The 17,288-nt window shown below is 34.1% G+C and overlaps 1 protein-coding gene across 4 annotated transcripts in view; it reads right to left on the bottom strand.

Moving 5' to 3' along the window:
• The window catches only part of LOC111695272 (membrane metallo-endopeptidase-like 1), a 26,760-nt gene extending 15,366 nt beyond the window's left edge, over positions 1 to 11,394 (bottom strand). For 3 of the 4 annotated variants that reach the window (XR_002763833.1, XR_002763834.1, XM_023464524.1), the window contains exons 1-10: positions 11,321 to 11,394; positions 11,007 to 11,203; positions 9,815 to 10,194; positions 7,675 to 7,811; positions 7,147 to 7,313; positions 6,198 to 6,352; positions 3,918 to 4,109; positions 2,790 to 3,217; positions 1,534 to 1,617; positions 1,003 to 1,137 (exon numbers count right to left, since the gene is read on the bottom strand). Coding sequence is in view for 2 of the 4 variants with exons in the window: in XM_023464524.1 (XP_023320292.1) it covers positions 1,003 to 1,137; positions 1,534 to 1,617; positions 2,790 to 3,217; positions 3,918 to 4,109; positions 6,198 to 6,352; positions 7,147 to 7,313; positions 7,675 to 7,811; positions 9,815 to 10,194; positions 11,007 to 11,035 (1,707 nt within the window). In the remaining 2 variants the exon portion in view is untranslated. The remainder of the gene's footprint in view (positions 1 to 1,002; positions 1,138 to 1,533; positions 1,618 to 2,789; positions 3,218 to 3,917; positions 4,110 to 6,197; positions 6,353 to 7,146; positions 7,314 to 7,674; positions 7,812 to 9,814; positions 10,195 to 11,006; positions 11,204 to 11,320) is intronic. The other variant, XM_023464525.1, reaches the window with a different exon arrangement.
• Between the last annotated feature and the right edge of the window lie 5,894 nt (positions 11,395 to 17,288).

The following is a 17,288-nucleotide window of genomic DNA, read 5'->3' as shown; positions in this document are numbered from 1 at the left end:
CTCTTCTCTCCTCTTCTCTCCTCTTCTCTCCTCTTCTCTCCTCTTCTCTCCTCTTCTCTCGTCTTCTCTCGCCTTCTCTCCTCTTTTCTCCTCTTCTCTCCTCTTCTTTCCCATTCTCTTCTCTTCTTTCCTCTTCTCTCCTCTTCTCTCCTCTTTTCTCCTCTTCTCTCCTCTTCTCTCTTCTTCTCTTTTCTTCTTTTATAAACTCCTCTTCTCTACTCTACTATCCTCTTCTCTTTTTTTCTCATCCTTCCTCATTTAATTTCTTTTCCTTCTTTCTCTTTTATTAGGTTCCTCCTTTTCTCTTCTCTTTTCTTCACTTTTTTCTCAGTTTTCTTCTTTATTTCTTTCTCTCTCCTGTTATCATTCCGATCCATTTTACTTCAGGAGTACTATTCTTGAACCGAAAAAATCCTGTATCTTTTTAGCCCTGCTCTGTACCTCGTATAAAGTCGGATCAGATTCAGATTCAACGGTTATAATGTTCGAGGCAGGGTTTATAAAGTTTACAAAAGGTTCAGAATTAGTTAGTTGTTCCTAGGAACCAACCAATATAGAGTTAATAATACATGGAAATAAAATAAAAGGGTATTTAAGTAAAAATATGTATAAAATTAGGTCAATAAAACTAAAATAGGAAATTGAGAATTTTTAATTTGAAAAATTTTGGGATTTGCAAAATCTTCTTTAATCCAAATTCTTCGTATTTATCATTGGTCCAAATTCAATGAAATCATTTGAATCATTTTTTCAAATTTCATTGTGAGGTTGAGAGCTTGTCAAAGAACACATAAAAAATGTCAAAATTTATTTAAATAATAATTAATTAATATGGATTTGTTATGATAAAAGAAATTGGAGATAAAAATATGATTTTTCCCGTACATTTTTTCCTTGAAACAGCTTGCCATTCTTTATTGTAAGTTCTAAACATCGACCCATCCTATTCTTACAGTCCTGTCAACAAGTCTCCCCGTTCTTTTAACTATTCATGGTGTTTACCTTGCTGAGTGCTGCAATGAATCCGACAATTTCATCTGCTGTAGTTTGTTTGAAGGGTTGTGAGTAGGAGGAGAGCAAATCAAATTCTTCCACGAGGTTTATCAGGTTTCCTATACTGTGCGATTCAGCGGCATTCTACAATATAAACAATTTGACCGGAGAAACTTTTGTCTTGGACAGGGTTGCCAGGTTTGAAAAGAAGGAAAAGGCTAAATTGAGAATTTTTTAAGGCTACTTTCAGCCCTCTCTAGGCTACTTTTTGATGCTTGAATTTACAGTTTATTTACCTTGTTTAATACTAATTTATCACTAATTTTATCTTAAAATACTATTCACACATTGAACGTACTCCAAAACAACAAATAAAAAGAACTAAGTTTTTTGTCTATATTAAAGAACCTTATTCTTTCATACTTAGACATACTATGGTTAGAGATATTTGTTGTTTAATGTNATATATAAAGGATACTATACTAGATAACCTGAATATCCTGAAATCTGGAATATATAAAGGATACTATGCTAGATAACCTGAATATCCTGAAAAAGTTGTTGACTGGATATTATATTTTGCTGGGTTTGCTTGAGTTCTCTCTTTTGCCTTCCTTGCTCCGACTGAAATAATAATTCATATTTTCCTCTGCATGAAATTGAGAAAATCTTTCAGGAAAATAATTCAAGTTTGGATTGATTTATTAAGGAAAACCCCTGGCCTATACGTTAAGAAAATTAAAACTAAAAATTGTTTATAAAATTTAAATTCGGAGAATACTGATTTTTGTTGACGACCTGAAAACCACAATACTATGCAATGGAATTGCATTGTTTATAGTGAAGCAAATTGTGAGTAAACTGTTTTCTATAAAACTGGAATGTTCAGATAATATGGAAATGTAAAAGGTACCAATCATTGTTTTTACTTTAAAACAGTAAAAAATGGCAAAACAATGTTTTTTTTTTGGCTAGAATAAATTTTTCGTAAGTGTCAAATTATTTAGCTTTGTATGGTTCAGAAGTTTATGTCTGATATTGTATATAATAAGATTTGACTAAGAAGCTTTTTTTCAGCGTTTGAATCATCTAAGGTCTTTAAATTCAGGTTACAAAGAGGTTGGGATTAGAAATTTCGAGTTTGTTTTGATTTTTCTGTTCTTTACGCTGATCTTGAACAATTTTGTCTTTGATCTCTGATTTTCTAATCCCTATATCTTTGCAATCCAATGTATCAGACCGTAGTTATTACAAAATATGAATTCTCTTCGACCAAAATAATCTAAGTTTGAAATATTACAGTTTTTTTTCCATCAGGTAGCAAATATAAAGTTATTAACAAATTTGATTTTGTGGCAAAGGCTAAATTTGTTTGCCCATTACAGGGGATATTAGTTCCAAAACTAATATCTTCTGCATTATTGTTATCTTTTACTCTTTTTTAATATTTTTTGATATTTTTTCCCACAAACACAAATTTTCTAATCCCTAAATCTTTGCAACCCAATGCAGTTTAAAATAATAAAGATTTATACTATCAGGCTGCGAAGATATAGGGATTAGAAAAAAACAGTTTTTAGCCAGATCCTTTCACCAAACAACATTTTATCCTGATCTAGATGCATCCAATTATTTGGCCAAACAACATTTTATCCTTATCTAGATACATCCATTTATTTGGCCAAGCAACATTTTATTATTTATCCTCATCCTATAATTTTTGTAGAAAAAGAAATAACTCTGTAGATAAAATTCATTAATATATTCTCAGGAAGAACGGATAGATACGAACTTACCTTGTTTTTGTGGTTAAAGGAAGAGAAAATGTTGATTGGTTTGAGGTTTGAACCTGGTTTAGGATCAGAGAATATCCCGTGAGAATCAGAACTTGATGAACTAGGTTCAAACCCAGAACTTTCAAATGCTGATTTTGTTTTTGGATACAATGAATTTGGTCCTAGGTTTGGATACTCGTTATCAGGGGTTGGATACTGTTTGGTTGGTTCTAGGGTTGGATACAATGGATCTAGGGTTGGATACAATGGATCTAGGGTTGGATACAATGGATCTAGGGTTGGATACAATGGATCTCCAGGTACAGGAAAGAGTGCTGGAAGGTTTGAGTGTGAAGGTAGTTTAACAAGAATAATATATTGAGAACTATTAAAAGGATGAATATCTACGCTCACATCAAACATCGATGAACCACCAAACATTAACAAATCTGAAAAATAATTTTAAAATGGAAAACAAAATATTAATTCTAACATTCATTTTGTGAAAATTAAATTGTGCCGTAGAAAACATGAACTCAAGAAATATGATTACATGATAAAGTCGTAATCATACAGGTAACTTTAAGTGAGCCTTCATTTAAAGGATGACATTGCCGATTCACAAAGGCACCCTTTAAACCTCTATTTGCGTAACAATGGGAAGATATCGTCGTTATTGTAAATGATTTTTTTTATTTTGTAAAGGAACTGAGTCTTTGTCACAAACTCAAAGTTTCTAATCCCCGTATCTTTGCAACCTGATGGTGTAAAATTTTTATATTTCAAACTTAGACTATTTGATATAAGAGAAATCATAGTTTGAAATATCTAAGGTCTACGAAATTGGGTTAAGTAGATTTAGGGATTAGAAAATCAGAGTTTGTGGCAAAGACTCAATTCCTTTCTACATTTTTTTGTATCATAAAGCTCTTTCTTTACGCAGAAAACACAATTTGAAAGAAATTCATTTGTAGGTTATCTATCTATCCTTCATCAGACAATGGTTTGAAGGGTACCGTTGTAAATCGGGGACATGCCAATCTATGCATGGAGGGCCACCTACAAGTACGTATACAGATATCTGAATTCAACTTCAGATATGCCTTAAAATCTCTTTATTTGTTAATTGTTTAAAACGTAGATAAGCACCTGTGATAATATCTGTAAGATCTCCAGTATCCCCCGTCATAGGATCCAGGGCTGGAGAAAAGTGTTCCTTGATAAAGTTGATGATAGGTTCACTTCTCCTTCTCCGGATAGTATCTTCGTCGCTGCAGGAGATAAAGAAGGATTTGAGTTTACCAAACCCGTTATTGGAATCTCCCAAGGACATTATCAGGTCTAAATTAGATAAATATTAAATATTCATTTGTAAAGGTTTAGAAGATAAATATGTGGGGTTTAGAAGGTGACAGAATAGTTTGAAGGATAGCGCACAAGAGTAAAAAAAGGAATGTAGACCATTACTAAAGCAGTTAAGAGGCTTTAGTAGGTCAGTAGGAGTTTTGTAGGAAAGGTTAGGAGGTTTAGGTAAGTTATAAGAGGTAATAGGGAAGGTTAGGAGGTTTAGATAGGGAATAAGAGGTTCCGGGGAAAGTTTAGAGGCCTTGCAGTAGGTTATAGAAGGTTATTAAAAAGGTTAGGAGGTTTGGTATGGCATAAGGGGTTATAGAGCTAGAAGGCTAAGATAGTTCATAGAAGGTTATAGGGGAGGTTGTTTGGGGGCTTCAATGGATCATAGGAGGATATAGGGAAGGGTTAGAAGAGGCTTTAGAAGGTCAGAAGAGATTATAGGGAACGTTTAGAGGCTTCAGAAGGTCATAAATGGTTAAAGGGAAGGTTTGAAGGCTTTAGGTAGGTCATAGGAGATTCTAGGGTAGGTTTGGAGGCTTTAGGTAGGTCATAGGAGATTCTAGGGTAGGTTTAAAGGCTTTAGGTAGGTTATAGGAGATTCATGGTTAAGTTTGACGGCTTAAGGTAGGTCATAGGAAATTCTAGGTTAGGTTTGGAGGCTTTAGGTAGGTCAAAGGAGATTCTAGGTTAGGTTTGGAGGCTTTAGGTAGGTCATAGGAGATTCTAGGGTAGGTTTGGAGGCTTTACGTAGGTTATAGGAGATTCTAGGGTAGGTTTGGTGGCTTATAAAGGGATTAGTAGTAAGGTTGTAGGCCAGTACGTAAACGAGGAGGTTAAAGGGAAGTTCTGGAGGCTGGAATATGATCATAAGAAGCATATAGGGAAGGAATAGAGCTCTAGAGATGACACATTAGATTCTTTGGAAGGATTGTTGGCTTTGGGAGGTCACAGGATGCCGGGCCATAGTAGGTTAACGGGAAGGTCGGAGGCAGTTTAGAGAATTATGTAGGTAGTCAAGAGAATATTCGGAAGTATTTATTTTGTAAACAATCTTTTGAAATCAAAATATCCGAAAAGATTTCAATTTTTCTGATTTGTTGAACAGCCTAAAATATGATGTGACATGTTGACTATATGGCTGATGGTTGGTTGTGGAATAAATTGAGTAGATTCCTTGCACCAGATTGGAGAAACTATCCTCCCGCCAAATATTAAACCAATATTTAGAAAAAGTTTAATCAGGGGAAACTTGGATTGTTTTAATCAAAATCTTGGTAAAAGTTGCATCCTCCCAATCTAGAAAATCCCGCCGCAAGCTGTGGGTTAACTTTTACTATATTTGCAATAAACTTAAATTCTAAGTTTTCTTCAGAAACCAGAAAATTAGCAAATGATAAAGAATTAAAAAGTTAAAAAGTTAAATTAGTTTTGATTTGATATTAACAATTCAACAACGTTTAAAGTTGTGAAATTAGAACATTTCTTAATTTAAATACAGCAGATAATCTAACCATTGTTTGCTTAGTCAAAACTTTAGTGTAAAATGGCGCTAATCTTTACAGCACTGGATGTCGAAATCCAGTGTGACAACTTTTGAATTTTAAAGAGATTTAAGTGCTTGATCCTTGCACAACGAGATATCCAAGAGGATTAAAAAAAAATTCGTTGGTCTGCACACAACATGGAAATCAATGCTTGACCCCGTGATCCAGAGCAAAAAAGTTCTGATATTTGAAAATATTGCTAATTTAACCATGCTGATCCAAATTCCAAGAGTTGGTAAATAAACTCTAAATTGAGACACGAAAAACTGAAATAATATTCTGTTGTTCTTCAGTTGTCGTTGTATATATTAATACAATGCGAATGATTTTTTATTTTAATGTTAATTTCTACCAAGCTTTTTAACAGCATGGATACACATAAACATTGAAACATAAAGAAGCTGTCAATTAAAAGCTTCTCTTAGTATGCTTGTAACTTTTAATTTGAAAAAGCTTGAATAGAAAAGTCGTCTTCATTGTATTGATATAAACGCCGAGCACGGTGTGTGTGCAGTTCGTGGTTTTCCCTTACCCCTGATATTCTTATCAATGTCGAGCTTGAGTTGGTCTAGCACTGAGATAGTATCCATGGGTCGCGTAATATTCCTGGATCCAACCCAACCTCCACACGCAGCTTCATAGAAGCTAGAACATGGGTCACCCTGCCTGCTCGACACAGATTCTATTCTAGAAATATAAACAATAATCTTTATGTAAATTGTACAGGGTATTCCTCATTATAGCTCGAAAATAAGATTTTTGAGACAAAACATAAGATTTTCAAAGTCTGAATCATTTCAAAACCTTGTACAAGGCTAATTTAAATGTTTAGATGCAGAAAATACAGTATTATGTACAGATGAAGACACAGATGAAAGATAATTCAATATTATAAGGGGACGCTCTGTATACCCGTCATTTCCCGGGTTTTAATAAATAGATGCAACATAAAATTTGCACGCAAAGGATGAGGCTTTCATGACGACTTGTATATAACAATCCAAAGTCTGAATTTTCTAATATGCCTTTAAAATAATCTTTTCTGATAGAAAAAAACTGCAGGGAAAACCCTGAATATGAGAAAATAGACTCAACAAATTCCGCCTAGTCGTCTCTGAAGTCCCATCCTTCGAATGTAACCCTGTAGATAAAAGTTTATTGAAATATTGAATATAAAAAATACTAATGACTAATAACTTGCGCTGGAACATGATACAAAGCTTAAAAATTTGTCGGCCACAAATTGTAAATAATCAAAACAAAACAGAATAAAGAAGTGCATTCAACCATATACAAGGATGAGATAAGAAATAAATAATGTTCTGTAAATTATAATTCCGAGCGGAATTTCGAATTTAACAAAAAAATCGAGATTCTTTGGAGTTAAAGAACTAAGAGTTGTCCTAGCTGTGTGGTTTGTGAATGCAGCTGTATTAAAAATCAAATCCTCAGATTTATTAGTCCTTAAAGAAATTGCCTACCGAGCTGCCAAAGTGAGGCACTGGTGTGTGGAGCAGGGTAGGTTGGGAGAAGGATGACTGGGTGAAGGATCTTTTAGTAAAGTTCTCTCGGAAACCTCCTGTCGAGAGAAGACGACATTTAGTCCCGTCGTATTCATAGTTTTCAGGTAAAACAAGGATAACACAACCTTAACATGATAAATTTATATAACTATTGAACACAAATCCAATATAACGCAAGATAATCAACAGGGCCTTCTGTGTGCAAGTCCTAGTAGAACTGTTGAGTCTCTTATTCAAGACGATTTGGGTCGTTAGTATCTGTCATATATATATCAGTTTAATTTAGCTTGTCTTACCGTTGGAATTGGGATAAAAAATACCAGGCCCCAAGATCATATTTTTGTAGACTTATGTTTACTGTAAATTTCATGCTCACCGTCAAACACGCACCTATGCGTACAGCAATTTTGTTGATTTGTAACAAATTAGCTTAAAATCTTAATTCACCTACCATGTTTTAACGTATTTATCATTAATAAGGTTTACCGTAGAGAATATGATAAGAAGAGCTCCAAGAAGGAGAAGAACAACAATACGTTCCACTCCTCCTCTCTCACACCAGGATTGACAGCAGTCAGTACTCCGGGTCTTATATTCATACCGCTCTTCTCCTCTCTCCAATCCTGCAGATAATACAGGCTAATAAAAGTAATAGTGTACTCATTAGTGTACTCAATAGTGAACTCATTAGTGTACTCATTAGTGTACTCATTAGTGTACTCAATAGTGAACTCATTAGTGTACTCAATAGTGAACTCAACAGTGTTCTCAATAGTGAACTCGACATTGTACTCAATTACTGGTGTACTGATAAATTACTAAATATGTGTCAGTGTACAAATAAACTTGTGTACTGGTACATTCCTGTAATGATATAGTGGCTTATGAAGAAAAGTACATTACATTAAAAGAACAATTGTTATACTATAGTACCGTGCACAAAATAAGTACACGTACACTATACAGTGATTACCAGAAAAATGTGGAACAGGAAGACGACATTAAATCAATATTGAAGTGTATGAGATGTTGTTACAAAGAAATTAGATAACTTATAAAGTGAAAGGGGGTTGTTAACACCGCTTTCTATGGCTTATTGGACTATTTAAAGTCATAATTTAAATTTAAAAGTCGACTTCCTATTCCAGAGTTTTCTGGTTAACACTGTACAATGTACATAGAAAGTAACCGGTTCTGAATCTATTTAAGAAAGTCCCGGGAAAAAAAGTTTCTGGAAAAAAAACCTGGAAGTAAAAACTTTGGAAAAAAGTCCAAATTTTCTCCAGTCCTTGGAAATAAAGTCCTGTGTTTTGGATTCCTGGGACTTTTTTCCTAAAATAGTAGGGGGGCTGTCAATAAAGTCTCAGGAAATAAGATCACAGGAAATAAAGTCCTAAGGAAAATATATTCGAAGAAAAAAAAACGAGAAAAAAGCCCTAAAACTTGTGAAAATGAGGTCAAGTCTAAGAAGTTTTCATAAAAAAGACTTTTTTACGCATCTGTATTTTTGAGTATAACCATCTGAATGTTTTTGATATCAATTGCCCCTTTTTTGCATGGTTGTAAACATCCTTTATTCTAATGCATTTTCTACTATAATAGGACTTGTTTTCCCGGGACTTCTTTGTATAAAATCATACTGGAGGCAGAAAAAAGTCCTAGAAAATAAAGTCTAGAATTGATAGGACTTTATTTCCGGAGACTTTTAAATAAAAGGACTTTTTTCCACAGAACTTTTTTATCAATAAAGTCTCAGGAAATAAGATCACAGGAAATAAAGTCCTGAGGAAAATATATCCGAAGAAAAAAAAACCAAGAAAAAAGTCCTAAAACTTGTGAAAATGAGGTCAAGTCTAAGAAGTTTTCATAAAAAAGACTTTTTTACGCATCTGTATTTTGAGTATAACCATCTGGATGTTTTTGATATCAATTGCCCCTTTTTTGCATGGTTGTAAACATCCTTTATTCTAATGCATTTTCTACTATAATAGGACTTGTTTTCCGGGGACTTCTTTGTATAAAATCATACTGGAGGCAGAAAAAAGTCCTAGAAAATAAAGTCTAGAATTGGTAGGACTTTATTTCCGGAGACTTTTAAATAAAAGGACTTTTTTCCACAGAACTTTTTTAGTCCGAAATATTAGGACTTTTTCACGGAAACTTTTTTTCCAAGAACTTTTTTTGGAGGTCACAACTAGTTTAATCCATCTGTAATATATGTACTGGATCTAAAAAGAAAGTATGGCCGGAAATGATCAAGAAATATTATTTTTATCTTGTTCTTGATGGAAGACATTACTCTAGTATCTTCTCTGATATCTAAACATTTCTCATGTATTGTCATATAGTAGAGACAGTAGAGTGTATACACATCTAACCATATTATATAATATATACATCTACCACAAAATATATTATATCTTACAATATATCAGGATTAAATAGAAAATGAACGCTTCGTATCTAGAAATGAAAATCATTGTTGTATGGGAGAAATTAAAATTTCTTACGAATAGACACAATTATTTCTTTCAACCATTTTGAAATTCTTGGAATCTATAGGCTATTCAGGTAACGATGCACGAAGCCCCCTCAATCCCTAGATTTAAAATCTTAATAGATGAACCTGAAGCTTGTTGCTCTGCAGATGCCATGACCGCCACGCTGGCATGTGTGATCAGGAGCTGAGGGGTCAGCTCATCAAGGTTCGGTTGACTCCGGGCACAGTGATCATGCTCACATCTTCTTAAAGGTTTATGGGATAGGTTGGCTCTGTTGATTGTCGCATGGTTATAGTTTGATCTCCCGATGGTTCCTGTGTAGAAGTTTCCTAGATCTTTAGGATGGGATCGTCCGAGCGTCCTTGATCTGTCCAGATTTGATCTGGTTTGATTAGATCGATTGATATTAAACTGACTGGATGTAAAATGATGAGGAGGAACTAAGGGGATCAGGTTATATCCATCAAGGCTCTCATAAAGTACATGGGTTTCACGCTCTATCCACCTTAACATTAAAAACATTCAACATTTTTCTTTAAAGGGAGCGACCGGCAAAGTATTGGATTCTTTTTTGAGGAATGATTTTGAGAGTCAGTTTTATTTAAATTATTCAATGACGACCACAAAAATGTAACAAAAACTCGCCAGTGAACTATTTAGTTGTTTAGGAACAGGTTGAGAAAATAAAAATTAACTCTTATCATCGAAAATAACTAATCTTATTCAGTTATTGTTTTCTGTTATGTCTCAATGTTCAAAGCCATTTTTCGTAGATTTCCTGGAAATTTTTAATGACATTTGAAGAATTTAAAGAAATCTGCGAATAAATTCATGATGAATAAGAAAAAAGTTAAATCAATACGATGATGAAAAAGAAACAATTGATTCTAACATTGATTTATTTGCAAATTTCTAATGCGAAATATGTTCCTAAACATTTGTTACATTTTTCTTCGTCGTTTTTGAATAATTTTTATAAAACCGATTCTCAAAATCTTCTCTCTAAAATGGAAAATCAATGAGGATTTTAAAGATTGAATTTGCGTTCTTGTTGAACAAATATGCACCGTAAAAACGTCTGATAGATCTCAAATGATTCCTGAAAAATTTCTAAATAATACTGCAATCTCAGTTCAACTTTAAGTTCCGATTTTATCAAATATTTTAAAAATTCAAAAAATGAAAAATGAACATGATGTAATTTGACGATAAAAAAGTTTTTTTCTTGAAATTATTATCTATCTCCGATCCAGGGCATTCTGTATTTTGAATAATGATACCAAAATTGTATTTAAAAGTTGAGTTGAAAATATTCACCTTTTGTTGAGCTCCTCCCTTCCTCCCATCCGGTATTTTACATTGTAAACATATACTTGGTAATCATCAAGTTTTACAACTTGACTTAAGCGCAGAAATCCGCAAAATCTGCAGTCTTCAAGATTTGGAGCCAAAATCCACGATCCAAATTTTCTGAACACTTACGCGGCAACAACACTTTCGGTAGATTTGTCACCCTAAATATAGCTATTTGAAAAAACGATAATAAACAATAATGAAAAGAACATTTTTTCCTACAATAATATAACTAGATCAAGTAAGATAAAAGTAAAATTTGACACTAAATTAATTACCCAGGAAATTTTTAGTTTACTTTTATCAGATGCTCTATTCCTCCATTTTACTAATCTTACATTTTTTCAATTCTGTAAAGTAAAGTTCTTAAAGTAAAAGAATATTTGAGAGAATGATACAATCCAGCAATGTTATTTTTCAACGCATTCTTTGGTAATAAAATGGTTAAGAAATGATAAATAATGTGTTCAATAATAATTTGTCAGGGTTCTTGGTAACTTTTGTAATTAAAATAAATTTATAATGTTACGGGGAAATAAGTGTTTAAATAATATTTCCCCTTCTTACATTATCATTATTAAACACAACAATAAACACTAATTAATCAGAGGGAGTATACTTCTGTCCACACTTAGCTCCAATGTATAATATTATTTTATATCAATCTTTAACCATTGCATGCTAAATCAAATAAATATATATATTAATATTTACTTCATACGTTTCACGTGGAATATTGTGAAATAAGAACTTATGCTCATTGAAACTAAAAAATATATAAATGGCGGAGGAATGAGGATATATGGCGAGGAGTATATGTAGGATGCTAAAGGATATCTGGCGGAGTAATGAGGATATATGGCGGAGTATCTGGAGGAAATATGGCGTATATAGCGGAGTAATGAGGATATATGGCGAGGAGTATATGTAGGATGCTAAAGGATATCTGGCGGAGTAATGAGGATATATGGCGGAGTATCTGGAGGAAATATGGCGTATATAGCGGAGTAATGAGGATATATGGCGAGGAGTATATGTAGGATGCTAAAGGATATCTGGCGGAGTAATGAGGATATATGGCGGAGTATCTGGAGGAAATATGGCGTATATAGCGCAGTAATGAGGATATATGGCGAGGAGTATATGTAGGATGCTAAAGGATATCTGGCGGAGATATGGCGAATATGGCGGAGTAATGAGGATATATGGCGAGGAGTATATGTAGGATGCTAAAGGATATATGGCGGAGGAATGAGGATATATGGCGAGGAATATATGTAGGATGCTAGAGGATATCTGGAGGATATATTGAGGAGTATATAGAGGATATATGGCAGAGGAATGAGGATATATGGCGAGAAGTATATGTAGGATGCTAGAGGATATCTGCAGGATATATTGAGGAGTATATAGAGAATATATGGCAGAGGAATGAGGATATATGGCGAGGAGTATATGTAGGATGCTAGAGGATATCTGGAGGATATATTGAGGAGTATATAGAGGATATATGGCAGAGGAATGAGGATATATGGCGAGGAGTATATGTAGGATGTTAGAGGATATCTGGAGGATATATTGAGGAGAATATAGAGGATATATGGTGGAGTATATGTGGAGGATATATGGTGAGGTATATGATGGATATATATGGTGGAGTATTTGAGGAGGATATATGACGGATTCTATGAAGGATATATATGGCGGAGTATATGTGAAGGATATATGGCGGATTATATGAAGGATATATGGAAAATATATGGCGGTGTATATGGATTACCGGAGTAAGGAGAATATTGGCGGAGTGTGTATTTGGTGCTGTATGGTAGGCTGGAGGTTACATAGGGCGGAGTATATGGAGGATACATGGTGGAGGTTGGTGGATGTTGGAGGATATATGGCAAAGGATAGAGGTTATACAAGGTGGATGGAGGATGAAGGATAAATGGCGGAGGATGGAGAATATTATGGCGGAGTTATGTTAGAAAGAATAATAATCATGATTACGTTAATATGTAATAGTGCCAAGTACAATGGAAGATTAGTTAAGAAAATAAATAAATAAAAATCATTTAATATTTATAGAATAATTAGGAGAGCGCTTAATCAATAACCAACACCTACATCTAATAAATCTATATATAGTTGCAGCACTTATAATACATGATTTTATAATTCAACAGGAGTTTTCTTTTTTAGACAAGTTAGACAATGATACTTATTTTTTCACGCATTATACATTAGAAAATACATTAATCAAACTGTATTCATTTTTGTATTCATATAGAAAAATATTTACGAAGGGGTATCAAAAGAAATAATCCATATATAATCTAACTAGCCTTATAGGGCGCTTCGCGCCCATCTTCTAAATTAATTGTGAACATGTTCTCTTTGTGTACATCGTAAAACAAAACAAAAATAATTCGCGGATTTTCACAAAAAATTTCGTGGATTTTCAAAATTTTNCTCTTCAATCCTCTTCAATCCTCTTCAATCCTCTTCAATCCTCTTCAATCCTCTTCAATCCTCTTCAATCCTCTTCAATCCTCTTCAATCCTCTTCAATCCTCTTCAATCCTCTTCAATCCTCTTCAATCCTCTTCAATCCTCTTCAATCCTCTTCAATCCTCTTCAATCCTCTTCAATCCTCTTCAATCCTCTTCAATCCTCTTCAATCCTCTTCAATCCTCTTCAATCCTCTTCAATCCTCTTCAATCCTCTTCAATCCTCTTCAATCCTCTTCAATCCTCTTCAATCCTCTTCAATCCTCTTCAATCCTCTTCAATCCTCTTCAATCCTCTTCAATCCTCTTCAATCCTCTTCAATCCTCTTCAATCCTCTTCAATCCTCTTCAATCCTCTTCAATCCTCTTCAATCCTCTTCAATCCTCTTCAATCCTCTTCAATCCTCTTCAATCCTCTTCAATCCTCTTCAATCCTCTTCAATCCTCTTCAATCCTACCATCTCCATTTAATCAGTTAGGATTTGATTACCCATTTTCCAATTCTTCACAATTTTCCATCTTTATTCAATCCTTTTATAATTCTATCCATTTTCCAACCAAATCTTTACAAACTCTGATTTTTAATACCTTTATCTCTACAACCCAATGTTGTAGACCTTAGATATTTCAAACTAGGAATTCTGATGGATCAAATAATCAAAGTTTGAAATATCAAAGGTTTACGCCATCTTGTTTTAGTGATATAGCTGTATTAGAAAATTAGGAATTGTGGCAAAGACTCAAGCCCATTTCTCTTTATTCAATCCTATATCAATCCTATACTAATCTATACCCATTCAATCCTATGTCAATCCTTTATCAATCTGATATCAATCCTATATCATTAATATATAAATTTTTGCATCCAATCATTAAAATTCAATCCTCCTTCATTCGAAACTTTCCATCCAAATTCTCTCCATTAAATCCTTCCTGCTTCAACACTTCTCCATCTTTTCCTCTCTCAAATCCAAATTCATTTATTACTTCTTTATCTAATATTTTTTCCTTCAATCATTTTTTATATGATATTAAATCCGATCTTTTATTAATTTCATCTTCCTTCTCCAATTCTTCATGACTTAATCCTTATCCATCCTAACAATCACGAGTTAGAAATAAACCTGAGCTCAGAACCTTTGTTCTTTGAATTCCAGGATCCAGGACTATCCGTATCTTCAGTTCTACGGATTAAATCAATTCCTCTTGGATATCAAATAGCCGTCCGCGGTCCGAACCTTAGACGTCTCTTATGGTATTTTATAGTTTTTTCTCTCTCTTATATTACATGGATTAGTAAAATAAAGTCTTTTTTCCAATTCAACTAAGACGACAATCAGGAAAATAAGGTTTAAAGGGACAGACCAGCTATGTAAGGTAGTTAAACCGAATAAGCAGTGTTGTGGACAAATTCTTCAGGATTCATTTGAGGCATATAAAACATTTCCACGATGTATAATTACTGAGTTTGAGTGCATAGTCGACGTTCAAAATCATGAATTTGGGTGGGTACGTTTTCAGAATCGTTTTTTTTAATTATAAAATAACGACGACGAAAAATAAAGTAAATATTATACATTAAAATATTTAGATCTCTAGGAGCATATTTCTCAAAAGAAATTTGTCAATAAATTAACGTATTCTGAAAACGTATCCACCCAAAAGTACGATTTTGAACATCGACTTTGCGCTCAAACTTAGGATTTACTAAGAAAAAATTACGATGTTCAGTTTAGGGTCCAAAAGTGCCATGTATCAAATGGTGGCCGTTTTAAATAACTGCAATGTTTTACTTAAAACACACAAATTTATCTCTGCAACTGGAATTTGTAGTCAAAGATCAAATATTCTATGTTTGAATTTTCAAAGGCTTACACCATCAGATTGCAAAGATACAGGGATCAAAAATTAAATTAGAGTTTTCAGTTCTTATTCAGTTCATTTTCGAAACCGAAACTAAATATCTCGGGAAATGGTTAATAAAAGTAGTTAGTGGAAAATGTTAAAAGTTTATTAATATCATAAATTAGGTTGCTCCCCCCCCCCTGTAGTTATCGTGTAACATTATTTCGCAGGAAAATAAGTACTAACGATTTAGTGAAACACCCACGCTACAACACATCAATATAAAAGAATGTCAGGTTTTATTCTTTTTTTTCTTTTTTTTAACTTTTGTAATTTTTAGTGTGATTTAAAATATACGCTGCAATAAACACGTACAATTTTACCTTACTCACAATTAAAAGTTTTAAAATTTTTCCTTTGTTATTTTTAAAATATGATTTTATATGTTTGATATCACGGTTTCGTGGCTCCGTGTGTAGAGGTCAGAGTTTACTGAAGAACTGGCCGAATTTATCTTCTTTCTCCGTTCCAACTCCGGTCCTTCGTTCTTTAGGCCTCCGTCCCAGGTTTAGATTTACTTACGATACATGGATACACCAACCATTCTGTACTCCGGGTACAGAAATAGTTAATGTTGGAGTTAGATATGTTAATACTGGAGCTCAGTGAAAACTGGAGCTATTTGAATATTGATTCTTGTTGAATACTAAAGCCAAAGTGAAAACTAGAGTTAATGAAGACAAGAGCTAAAATAAGTACTAAAGCTAAGTAAATACTGGAACCAAGTAAATACTGCAAGCCCAGTGAATACTGGAGCCAAGTGAATACTGGAGCCAAGTGAATACTGGAGCCAAGTGAATACTGGAGCCAAGTAAATACTGCAAGCCCAGTGAATACTGGAGCCAAGTAAATACTGGAGCCAAGCAAATACTGCAAGCCAAGTGAATACTGGAGCCAAGTAATACTAAAGAAAAGTTAATACTGGAGTAAGTGAATACTGGAGCCAAGTAAACACTGGAGCCAAGTGAACACTGGAGCCAAGTGAATACTAAAGCCAAGTGAATACTGGAGCCAAGTGAATACTGGAGTAAGTGAATTATGGAGCCAAGTAATACTAAAGCCATGTGAATACTGGAGTAAGTGAATACTGGAGCCAAGTAATACTAAAGCCAAGTTAATACTGGAGTAAGTGAATACTGAAGCCAAGTGAATACTGGAGTAAGTGAATACTGGAGCCAAGTGAACACTGGAGCCAAGTGAATACTGGGGCCAAGTAATACTAAAGCCAAGTGAATACTGGAGTAAGTGAATACTGGAGCCAAGTGAATACTGGAGCCAAGTGATAACTGGAGCCAAGTAATACTAAAGCCAAGTGAATACTGGAGTAAGTGAATACTGAAGCCAAGTGAATACTGGAGCAAGTGAATACTGGAGCCAAGTGAATACTGGAACTGGAGCCAAGTGAATACTGGAGCCAAGTAATACTAAAGCCAAGTGAATACTGGAGTAAGTGAATACTGGAGCCAAGTGAACACTGGAGCCAAGTGAATACTGGAGCCAAGTAATACTAAAGCCAAGTGAATACTGGAGTAAGTGAATACTTGAGCCAAGTGAATACTTGAGCCAAGTGAATACTGGAGTAAGTAAATACTGGAGCTAAGTGAATACTGGAGCCAAGTGAATACTGAGCCAAGTGAATACTGGAGACAAGTGAATACTGGAGCCAAGTGAATACTTGAGCCAAGTGAATACTGGAGCCAAGTGAATACTGGAGCCAAGTGAATACTGGAGCTATGTAATCATAAGAGCAAAGGTAAGCTATGTATTGCAGGGCCAGGTAATGAACTATGTTGTATGTTGAGACAAGTTGTAGGGTTGGGTTTGTTTAAAAGGATG

Source organism: Eurytemora carolleeae, unplaced genomic scaffold (genome assembly GCF_000591075.1).
Source record: "Eurytemora carolleeae unplaced genomic scaffold, Eaff_2.0 scaffold160, whole genome shotgun sequence".
NCBI classification, from domain to species: domain Eukaryota; kingdom Metazoa; phylum Arthropoda; class Copepoda; order Calanoida; family Temoridae; genus Eurytemora; species Eurytemora carolleeae.
This window is presented reverse-complemented; position numbering and strand designations above follow the sequence as displayed.